We start from the raw sequence: 10,939 nt of genomic DNA, 5'->3' as shown, positions 1-10,939 counted from the left end.
CTCTTTTTTATCTTCACTTCCTGCTCTGTGACTGGCTCAGTCCATCCCCCATCCTTCTTCCCTTTTTCTATCCTTCTTTCTCTAGCTCTCTCTCTGTCTCTCAAATCAATTCCATTCAAAAGGCTTTATTGGCATGGGAAACATATGTTTACATTGTGAAAGCAAGTGAAATAGATAATAAACAAAAGTGAAATAAACAATACAAATGTACAGTAAACATTACACACTCTCTCTCTCTCTCACACACACTGTCATATCAAGCCCTCTGCTTTGGCTAGTTGTTTCATTCTCTCTCAGCACATGGCAGGAGTCAATCCCAATCTTAATACTATGTAACTGTGTGAATATATTGTTGATACGATGCAATTATAAACATAGACTTATATTGTCTGTAGAATTATATAGTCTCCCAGTAACATATTCATATGTGTGTCTCCTCTGTATAAAATGAAAACTAAATACATTATAACTATGCAGATTGAAGCTTTAAGACAAATCTATATAGCCTGTAATGGAAATAATTTATGATTTACAGATTATGTTATTGTCCACAAAATAGCCGAAATGCTGGATGTTATGAATTATGTTCCATTTATAAGTCACATTATTTATCATGTTCTGCTATAGTCTCTCTAGGACTAGCTCTATAACCCCTTCAAAATAAACAGAATACATCCTTTATCCCTGCTTGTTGTAGCCTAGTCGCCTCCTACCTACTGGTTGAGTCCGCTCCGTGTTTTGCGTTCATCTGAACGCTTCAGTAAAATGGCTGTGTCTCGCCAAGCCTCGTGCTGGTTTGGTCGGTTTCTTGCTCACACTCTCGTTCTGTAAGAGAAGCCTTCCCACATTCTCTGTTGGTTAATTTAATTCCCTGGATCCTTATTTATATTCTTCCAGTAACTTTCCAGTCGAATCGGAGACGGGAGTGGATGCCGGATTAGGTCCGGAGGTAGGGGGAATGATCCGGGACACGGGTACATTGTTATAAACAATTGTATTTATGTTCAATGCTATTCAGAGAGCTCGATTGTGAGTGACTCGCTGTGAGAGGCAGAGAGGGATATCATGGCCGCGCAGGTCGCTAGCGTCGCCACTCTCAACACTAGCCCGCCATCCGAACTTAAAAAGCCGGATCGGGAACCACTGGAGGAGTCGGTACCGGGAGAGAAACAACATGTAAATAAGGAACCGGGATCTGACAACGGATCTCCTGGACAGAAGGATCTGCAGGACGGGGCCGATGCTGGAAATGTAGGGGGAGGAGGGGAGCCTGACATGAAGAACGGGAACTCGTCCAGGGTGAATAATAATAACAACCAGAATGATACTGGGGGACCGGAGGGGAATAACCACTCCGGGATGGGCCATCACCACCAGGGCTCATTCCCTCCACCTCCTTACGGTTACAACCAGCACTACAGCCGGGGCCCTTTTCATCAACATGGCGGACAACAAAGCCCTGGCATGGCAGCTGCAGCGGGGCCGGCAGTGCAGCCAGGTAACATGATGGACCCATACCCGCCCAACTCACACGAGCACGGCTTCCCCAACCATTTTAACAACTACAGCCCCTTCCCGAACCGGACTTCTTATCAGGGCCAAGGATACGCCATGAATTCCCCGCGTAATAACCAGCCCCCGGCGGCTGGGGGGCAGCCAGGCAAGCAACAGCCAGCAGGCGGAACTACAGCTATGGCTGCCTCGTACAATAATCAGAGGTATAACATAGGAAACCTACAACCCACGTCTACCCCGACTTTAAATCAGCTTCTAACGTCTCCCAGCTCAACGAGGACCTACCAGAATTACCCACAAGGAGACTATAGTAACCAGGAAGGGGCTAGCAAGGGAGCAGCAGATATGGCCAGCAGTCAGTATGGTGGGGGCCATCCGGGTTGGCAACAAAGGACCCACCATCCGCCTCCAATGAGCCCAGGGAACACGGGACCTGGGAACACGGGACCTCTGAACAGAAACCAGGTAAACTTTTCTCTCAGTACTGGTGCACTTTGAGCAAGTTGCAGATAGCTCTGTGTAGCAGTGAAGGGTTGCAATGGAACAGCCATTGCCCATGTAGCTTAGCTAGGTAGCTCTCTAAAATGGCTGCCTCTGTTTTCTCCTTACACCACCTCCTTTTAGAGTATTTAAACAGAGAAACAAGCCATGTCTGTGCTAAAATACCAAACTCACTGAGCTGGTAAAGATGTGTAGCGTCTGCCTGGCCAGGGGCAAAGGGGACACGTTTGAGAGGAGAAATTGGAAGGCGCAATGTGTATTTTTCTTTCTTAGCAAAGCGTGTACTGTATAAAGCGCAATGACAGTTATTTCTCCAGCTAACGTTAGCTATACCGCTAACGAATCACTGCAAAATGTATTTGTATGCTATATCCACTCCATGTAGCCCTGAAGTTTGTTGCAAGCTTTCACACCAATTTTAAACGGCAAGATGTAAATGACACATGACGTAAGATTATATTGGAATAGTTTGTTAGAAGCAAGCAGAACGGATTGTATAACTAAAAGTACACCTGACTGTGGTCGACGTTTGTAAATGTAGCAAATAACTATCCTTCAGTTGCAACATTTCCCCCGCCAGCTTGTTATATTGTATCTTCTGATGATTGTTCCGAGTGTTACATTGTAGTTAACGACAGAGAGACGTTATATTTTGCCCCTGTATTCCGGAGTGGTCTCAGTACCGGTAGTAAACACGGCCAGTGATTTGAGAAGGAGCAGATTGCTTTGCTTTGGGATTTGAATTATGGAGGTAAAATCCTTCTGTCAAAGCCAGGAGACAGTTGGTCTTAGGTTGACATGCTAGCTGAGATCTGATTGGCTCCCCATCCCCTGCTCCTGGCCATTTGTAACTGCGTCCAATGTAACGCTGTAGAAATCACCCACATCAGCTCATGTACTCTGGCAGTGTCAAGATGACATTACGCATATTATTCACGCGCTTTAGCATGTTTAACCGTCTGTGCATGACATTTAGCCTACTTGATATGCAAGCAAAATATGTTTGTATTGCGGTCAGCGTGCAGCGGCCTACATTTCAGCTGTAATGCGTGTGTCCAAGCATGCTAAATAAAATAACAATGTGCAAAATATACTTTATGGATGGTTTCATTGAACACATTATGTTGTGTAAGTCCCTCTGCAGTAATTTGCATGATGACTGTATTGCCTGCCACTCAAATAATACAGTACAGCTAAATTTGTTTAGTGTACATTTACGTAAAATCTCTGCTGTAGCCTTCATGCAAAAATGCTGTGTTCATACTTATACGTGCATGTACTGCTCCACGGGCAGATTGGAGATGTGGCAGAACTCTAGTGCTGATTCTGGAACAGCAGAGGGAGTAGGTGTGGCTGTTTCCCCCATGCTAGAATAGTGTTCCTAGCTGATCTAGGATAATCTTGTAGAGGAGAGACAGGAGTTATGTGGTTCTGTTTGAGAATCTGACTGGTGTTCTGTGGTTCTACAGTGTGTTTCAGAATGGGTTGTATTCTTTGAGAGAATCTGACTGGTGCTCTGTGGTTCTACAGTGGGTTTCAGAATCTGACCTGTGTTCTGTGAGGAGAATCTGACCTGTGTTCTGTGAGGAGAATCTGACCTGTGTTCTGTGAGGAGAATCTGACCTGTGTTCTGTGAGGGGAATCTGACCTGTGTTCTGTGAGGAGAATCTGACCTGTGTTCTGTGAGGAGAATCTGATGGCTGCAGTAATTGTAGTGTTTACAAGCAGCCCGGGGTGTCAGCCAAGTGTCACTGCTTTGTTCACTGGGTTACTATGATTACTTTCACATGTGATGCTGCACAATGTGTAACCATGTCAACAGACAAATGGTGTATTCCGGTTTTAGAATATCATCAACCACGTGTAGGCTAGCTATAGCGTTGACCTCCTGAATATTGAATAGCTAGGCCTATTTGTAATTTCTATCCATTGAAGTTTCGTTGGAATTTGTAGATTTCCGTTTCTTGGCAATTGTCATTTGCCATTGTTAGCCCTAAATGTTCATATAATATTCAACATTATAAAACATTATATCAACATTTTAAACAAGTTATTGGTTAGCTCGGTAGTTCATTACCCTTTTCGATTACTGTACCACCATTTTAATTGTTAAGTTTTATTATTCTCCCCACAGAGACTTGCATGATGCCTCGTGGAATACCTGTCTTAAAGACACCTATCAAATCAAGTTTAATTTGTTATATGCGCCGAATACAACAGGTGTAGTAGACCTTAACATGAAATTCTTACTTACAAGCCCTTAACAAACAAAGCAGTTAAAGAAATAGAGTTAAGAAAATATTTACTAAATAAACTGAAATAATTTTTGTTATCAAATCACATAACACAAGAAAATTACATAACAATAACGAGGCTATATATAGGGGGTACTGGTACCGAGTCAATATGCGTGGGTATAGGTTAGTCGAGGTAATTTGTAAAGTGACTATGCATAGATAATAAACAGAGAGTAGCAGCAGTGTAAAAACAGGGGGAGGGGGGGGGGGGTCAATTTATATAGTCTTGGTGGCCATTTGATTAATTGTTCAGCAGTCTTATGGTTTGGGGGTTGACGCTGTTAAGGAGCCTTTTGGTCCTAGACCTGGTAGCTAGGTCATGCATCTAGCTACCAATCATGAAGCGTGTTACATTTATTGTAGCATTAGTGTCAATACAATACAGCTTCAATGCTCCTCATTGTGGCAATGTCATATCAGCTAGTGTCAATTCAGTCAATAATGAAATGGCATTTTATCCTCTAGACGGTCAGATGCCGAGCAGTTGTCGTACCAGACAGTGATGCAACCGGTCAGGATGCTCTCCATGGTGCAGCTATAGAACTTTTTGAGTATCTGGGGACCCATGCCAAATCTTTTCAGTCTCGCGAGGGGAAAAGGTGTTGTCGTGCCCTCTTCACAACTGTCTCTCAACCTGCTCCATATCAGCCTTCGTCGATGTTAATGGAGGCCTGTTCGTCCCTCCTTTTCCTATAGTAAACTATCAGCTCCTTTTTCTCTTGCTCACATTGAGGAAGTGGTTGTTGTCCTGGCACCACACTGCCAGGTCTCTGACATCCTCCCTATAGGCTGTCTCGTTGTTGGTGATCAGGCCTACCACTGTTGTGTTGTCAGCAAACCTAATGATGGTGTTGGAGTCGTGCTTGGCCACGCAGTCGTGGGTGAACAGGGAGAACATGAGGGGACTAAGCATGCACCCCAGAGGGGCCCCAGTGTTTCGGATAAGCGTTGCAGATGATTTTGTATACCCTTACCACCGGTGGGCGGCCCAGCGGATGTCCAGGATCCAGTTGCAGAGGGAGGTGTTTAGTCCCAGGGTCCTTAGCTTAGTGATGAGCTTTGTGGGCACTATGGTGTTGAACGCTGAGCTGTAGTCAATGAACAGCATTCTCACATAGGTGTTCCTTTTGTTCAGGTGGGAAAGGGTAGTGTGGAATGCGATTGAGATTGCGTCATCTGTGGATCTGTTGGGGCGATATGCGAATTGGAGTGGGTCTAGGGTTTCTGGCATGATGGCGTTGATGTGAGCAATGACCAGCCTTTCAAAGCACTTCAGGCTACTGATGTGAGTGCTGTGGGCGGTAATCATTTAGGCAGGTTACCATTGCTTTCTTGGGCACAGGGACTATGTTGGTCTGCTTGAAACATGTAGGTATTACAGACTCGGTCAGGTAGAGGTTGAAAATGTCAGTGAAGACACCTGCCAGTTGGTCCGGGCATGTTTGAGTACACGCCCTGGGAATCCGTCTGGCCCTGTGGCTTTATGAATGTTGACCTGTTTAAAGGTCTTGCTCACATTAGCTACGGAGAGCGTGATCAAACAGTCATCTGGGATAGCTGGTGCTCTCATTCATGCTTCAGTGTTGCTTGCCTCGAAGCAAGCATAAAAGGCATTTAGCTCGTCTGGTAGGTTCACGTCACTGGGAAGACCACTGCTGGGTTTCCCTTTGTAATCCGTAATATTTTTCAAGCCCTGCCACATCTGATGAGCTCTGAACCGGTGTCGTAGGATTAAATCTTAGTCCTGTATTGGCGCTTTGCCTGTTTGATGGTTCGTCTAAGGGCGTAGAGGGATTTCTTATAAGCATCCAGATTAGTGTCCCGCTCCATGAAAGCGACAGCTCTAGCCTTTAGCTCGGTGCTGCTGTTGCCTGTAACCCATGGCTTCTGGTTGGGAAATGTACATACGGGCACTGTGGGGATGACATTGTCGATGCACTTATTGATGAAGCCGGTGACTGCGGTGGTATACTCGATGCCATTGCATGAATCGTGGAACATAGTCCAGTCTGTGCTAGCAAAACAATCCTGTAGCTTAGCATGTGCGTCATCTGACCACTGGCGTATTGAGCGAGTTACAGTTACTTCCCGCTTTTAGTTTTTGCTTGTACGCAGGAATCAGGGAGATAGAATTATGGTCAGATTTGTCAAATGGAGGGCGAGGGAGAGCTTTGTACACGTCTCTGTGTGTGGAGTAAAGGTGGTGTGGTCCCCCCCCCTCTCCCCTCTGGTTGCACGTGACATGCTGGTAGAAATGAGGTAAAACAGATTTAAGTTTGCCTTCATTAAAGTTTGTTCTTTCTCTCAGGTGTTTGCAGACTCCTGTTAATTCTCCTCTATGCAGGCTGTGTAGTGGACAATTTAATACCCAGGACTGCAATTTGTGATTCATTCACCCACGGTTCTGCATGTGGAGATGCTGGAAATTCAAAGAAATTAGAATTATGCAGTTTAGTGGCAATCTCCTCTGAGAGACTTGTGTTAAACCAAGTTATGTTGTTAAAATCCGATCTGTGATTGACAGATGTTATTCTTGAATTGTGCTGCTCACATAAACTCGTGTTCCAACGGTTGATACACCAGAATAGAAATGCTTTTGCCTCTCCTCAGCTCCCTAGATGCCTTTTCATTAATTTGCTGTGCCTGCCTAGGCTACAATATCACTATGTTACTGACTTTTAATGCCTTTAAGTTGTTTCTGCATTTGGTGTTCATGCATTTCTATAGATCTGTGGACAGAGTTCACCACTGTATTTCCCTGCTCTATGGCCAGGTTGTTAGGGGGGTGGTGCTGAGACTGTGGGACTTGGAGTAGATGGAAAAATAGTTTTTCCTTTCCGCTGTGCTTGCTCTTTTGGGGTCTCGTCTCAATTACGGCAAAGCACTTTGTGACAAATGTTGCTTTTAATTAATTAATTTATTGATTGATGGAGAAGCCAATTGCTTGATTAAGATCGGTTGAGGCAAAGATGAAGCTGTGAGAGATGTCTAACCTAATATCAGTGGGCTAATTGGTCCCTTTGGTTGTAAAAACCTAGCCTAACGGTTGACTCTGATGTCTGCCGACAAACAGACCCAGTTGTTTTCTGGGAGAGAACCGCATGTCAGGCTGAAATCAAATCTGGTTAGTGTCCATTTACTTTGACAATAAGAACCTTGAAATAATAGTATCTACCAACCTGGACATATGGTAGTGATCCACACAGTACATTCAGTTAAAGGTTGTGTCTGTCTGTGGTATTGAAGTTTGACTGAGGGCCTTGATGTGATAGTGGACCAAAGTCCAAGTGAAGTCTCCGTTGGAGTGGCTTTGGTCTGTTTCCCTGCACTATGAACTTGCCTGCCCATACTGACGGGTGATGACTTCAATTTGTGGAATCTTATAGGTAAATATTGATAGGAGCATGATTACTCATTTTTAAGGTGAATGTTGTCAATCTCTGCAACCAAGATGTACTGGAGAGGACCAGAGTTGAGAAACACTGCTGTAGCCGGTGAGGTGGTGGGGACTGTGGTGTGCTGTGTAGCCAGTGGACTGGACAGGAGGTGTGTTCTACTGTATTCTGGCTGTCCATTCAAAGATTCTCTCCGCTAATTTCTCTCCGTCTGCAGTGCTGAGTAGTGATTAGCCACACGGCCAGGACAGCACGCTGCCTCATAACACTCTGTTTGTGTGTGCACGCCCTGTGTGACGGGCTGGTGTGTGTGTTTGTGTGCGTGTGAGTGAGGGAGAAAGAGTAAGAGTGTCAGTGATACCCTGGGGGGGAGGGTGTTTTTGTGAATGATCTTTGGCTGCCTGTGACAGCTGTGTGTGTGTGTCCTTGGCAGTGTGTGTCTGTGTGTTCCTGTGTGGCAGAAGCCTCAGGAGGATCCTCTCTCAGTGACCTGCTCCACGTGCCACCAGCCATCCGTCTCTTCTCTTCAGTAATACGGTACTGAAGTCTTTCTCCATCCCTGAAAAGGAGGTGGCGCAAACGAAGGATAGTCTCTCCTGTCTTCATTTATTTACTGTGACCCTACATTATTCTCTCATTCCACACGTTGTGTCCACCGTTGTTACCTACCTTCATCAGTTCACTTTGTACCTGTTTTTCCCCATCCTCAAAACATTCACTCTCCTTGTACTTGTACCAGCCACTGCCCTTAGAGCAGTGGTATGGGATTGGGACCATGCTAGTGGTCTCCACTAGGTGAAGCATACAAGGTGTGCAGCTTAAAACATAACTGCTAGCATTTATTTAAGACTACGCGCAAAAAAAGAAAAAAGGCAAACTCATTGAAAATGTCGTCAAATTCCTCTTGTTTCTCCATGTTTGGACAAAATGTCGAACTTGGGCTGTTACTCTGGTCCAGGTTGGAATGTACAGCTAATTAAAGCATTGAATTGTCAATTTTTTTTTTAAATGGACTAGATTAGAATATGCTTCTCTCCTAGCGAGCGGCGCTGCTGACTTTATTTGCATAACGTATTGTGTTTTATGGAGAAACAGGTTAACCTTTAAATGTGTGGCTGTTGAGGGGGGAATGGTGCCTCAGTTGTTGATTCTGGGGGGTAGGTAGATTGTTACTGTACCTCACATCTTTTCATACACAGCTCTGCTCAGGACTCAGGCGAGCTCTCTGTGCTAAAATGCCATTGGCTTCATGAGGGGTGGGAAAGCAGACGTTGGAGGGTTTTCTTGCAATGCATTTTGGGGAATAACATCATTGACCAGGTTAAAGTTAAATGGTACAGTTACTGGTAGGGAAAGGCAACTACCATTTTCTTCTTCTGAAACCTGTTAGTACCGTTTCTCCTTGGGTCTCGGCCTCCACCAGCATGTAGTCCAGGTCCAGGTGTAGGTGTGGCAGGCTGCAGCGTTTATCTCCTGCCATGCACCAACCTCTCCACGACCCCAGAATTTGCATGCCTCAGGCCTAACTATGGCTTAACGAAGTGTGTGTATCGCTAACTGTTGGTGCTTCGTTCCATTGAAGCACTGGATGTGCAAATTCAGCAGTCCAACGGTTCTACTCCCCTCTCTGAGGCAGGCTTACCTACACCGGCGACCAACTACCGGTACTTGAGTCAGTTGAGACTAGGGGGAATGACATCCCTGTCAGTCAGGTGTTGTGTGACTAAGAGTGTTAGTGGGTTAGGCTTGTGACCCAGCCAGTTCCTTAAGCACCTTCTGTTCCTCTCTGCCTGCCTGGCTTGGCCCCGCTGGCTTTGTTCAGATGGTTATTTCAGGCATGTAAATGGTAGTATAGTGACTGAGTGACACACTTATTATCGTAAGGTGTCATCCATGCCAGGCCACTGTGGTCACCGTGGCTGATAGTCAGGCTGGTATAAACACTGAGGACATCATCTGACCTGTGGCCATATGGCTGGGACATCATGGTATTGTCTTACCTCTTTGGCTGATGCATAAAACAGACCCACTCTACGGGTTAAAATAAAGGTTAGCCTAATGTGCCACATTGATTTTAACCACTAACCCTAATCATGACATTACCCCTAAAATTAAGCCAAAATAATTCCTTATTAGCTGCTTAAATGTCTTCACTTCTGGGTTGGTGACAATGGCGTGGCCAATGAAATTTGAGCAGAGGTGGGATGTTGGTTGACCAATCAAAAAGCAGAATTATTCTAAACTTGGGTTGTACTCTATGGCGTGAGCCTGTTTCATTTCTTCCTCAGTCCAACCACCAGCACCCCCAGCCTCACTTCAGGTCAGGAATGGTGATCTGGCTAGAAGATGGGTCTGACAGTAACAGGTTAATGTTCTGCAGTGGAGGGTCTTGTTCAATATCTTCTATCATTGACCTAATACCATGCTTCCTATAGAAGGAAAAAGTCAGAACAAATACCATTAAAAAACATAAATGATAATAATTAGATTTATTTAACCTTTTAACTAGGCAAGTCAGTTAAGAACAAATTCTTATTTTCAATGATGGTTTAGGGGCAGAAGGACAGATTTTTACCATGTCAGCTTGGGGGTTAGATTTTGCAACCTTTCGGTTACTAGTCCAACGCTCTAACCACTAGGCTACCTGCCGCCCCATTTCCTCTGTCAAATGGGAGAATTATTTGTTGTCGCTGAACAGATAGAAGAAAGTCAGACAATTTGATTTGTAATATTGTGTTTAGTGTGTGACGGCGACCGCTTTGTTCTTCTCTCAACCTAAGCCAGACAGTACTTTGCAGACCATATTTGGTTAATATTACATTTTAAGAAGGGTAGCCTATCTAGTCTAATAGCAGAGTTCAATATCCAAGTGGTTTGTCCTGTGGCCCTCTGGGCCGGTGCCAAGTGAAAGCAACCGACCTGAATTAAGAAAATGACTAGCCCCCCAAGAGAATGGTGATCATAAGAGCCTCCCATCTTTTATGTAGGTTTTAGGCTCAGAACTTAAGGCCTGGTAACCTTGTTTCATCCCGTTCGCTTCCAACAGGGTTGAAATTAAGCGTTTTTAATCTATGGGGTGTGTGACCTGTTGTAGTTATGTTTTGTTCTGTAGATCTTTAGAATTCTTGTGAACAGCTGGAGTTATATCTGTGTGTGTGTACTGCTGTATTAGCTGTGTGGTGCCTCAGACTCTCTGTCCACGTGTGTGTGCTCAGACCATAGGAGAGTAAG

General features: G+C 44.8%; 1 protein-coding gene across 2 annotated transcripts in view; it reads left to right on the top strand.

Moving 5' to 3' along the window:
* Positions 1-740: 740 nt before the first annotated feature.
* arid1ab (AT-rich interactive domain 1Ab) overlaps positions 741-10,939 on the top strand; it is a 53,172-nt gene continuing 42,973 nt past the window's right edge. For both annotated transcript variants that reach the window (XM_064980145.1, XM_064980144.1), the window contains exon 1: positions 741-1,980. In XM_064980145.1, coding sequence (XP_064836217.1) covers positions 1,066-1,980 — 915 coding nt within the window. In that variant the 5' untranslated portion in view covers positions 741-1,065. The remainder of the gene's footprint in view (positions 1,981-10,939) is intronic.

This window comes from Oncorhynchus masou, chromosome 12, assembly GCF_036934945.1.
Source record: "Oncorhynchus masou masou isolate Uvic2021 chromosome 12, UVic_Omas_1.1, whole genome shotgun sequence".
Taxonomy (NCBI): Eukaryota; Metazoa; Chordata; class Actinopteri; order Salmoniformes; family Salmonidae; genus Oncorhynchus; species Oncorhynchus masou.
This window is presented reverse-complemented; position numbering and strand designations above follow the sequence as displayed.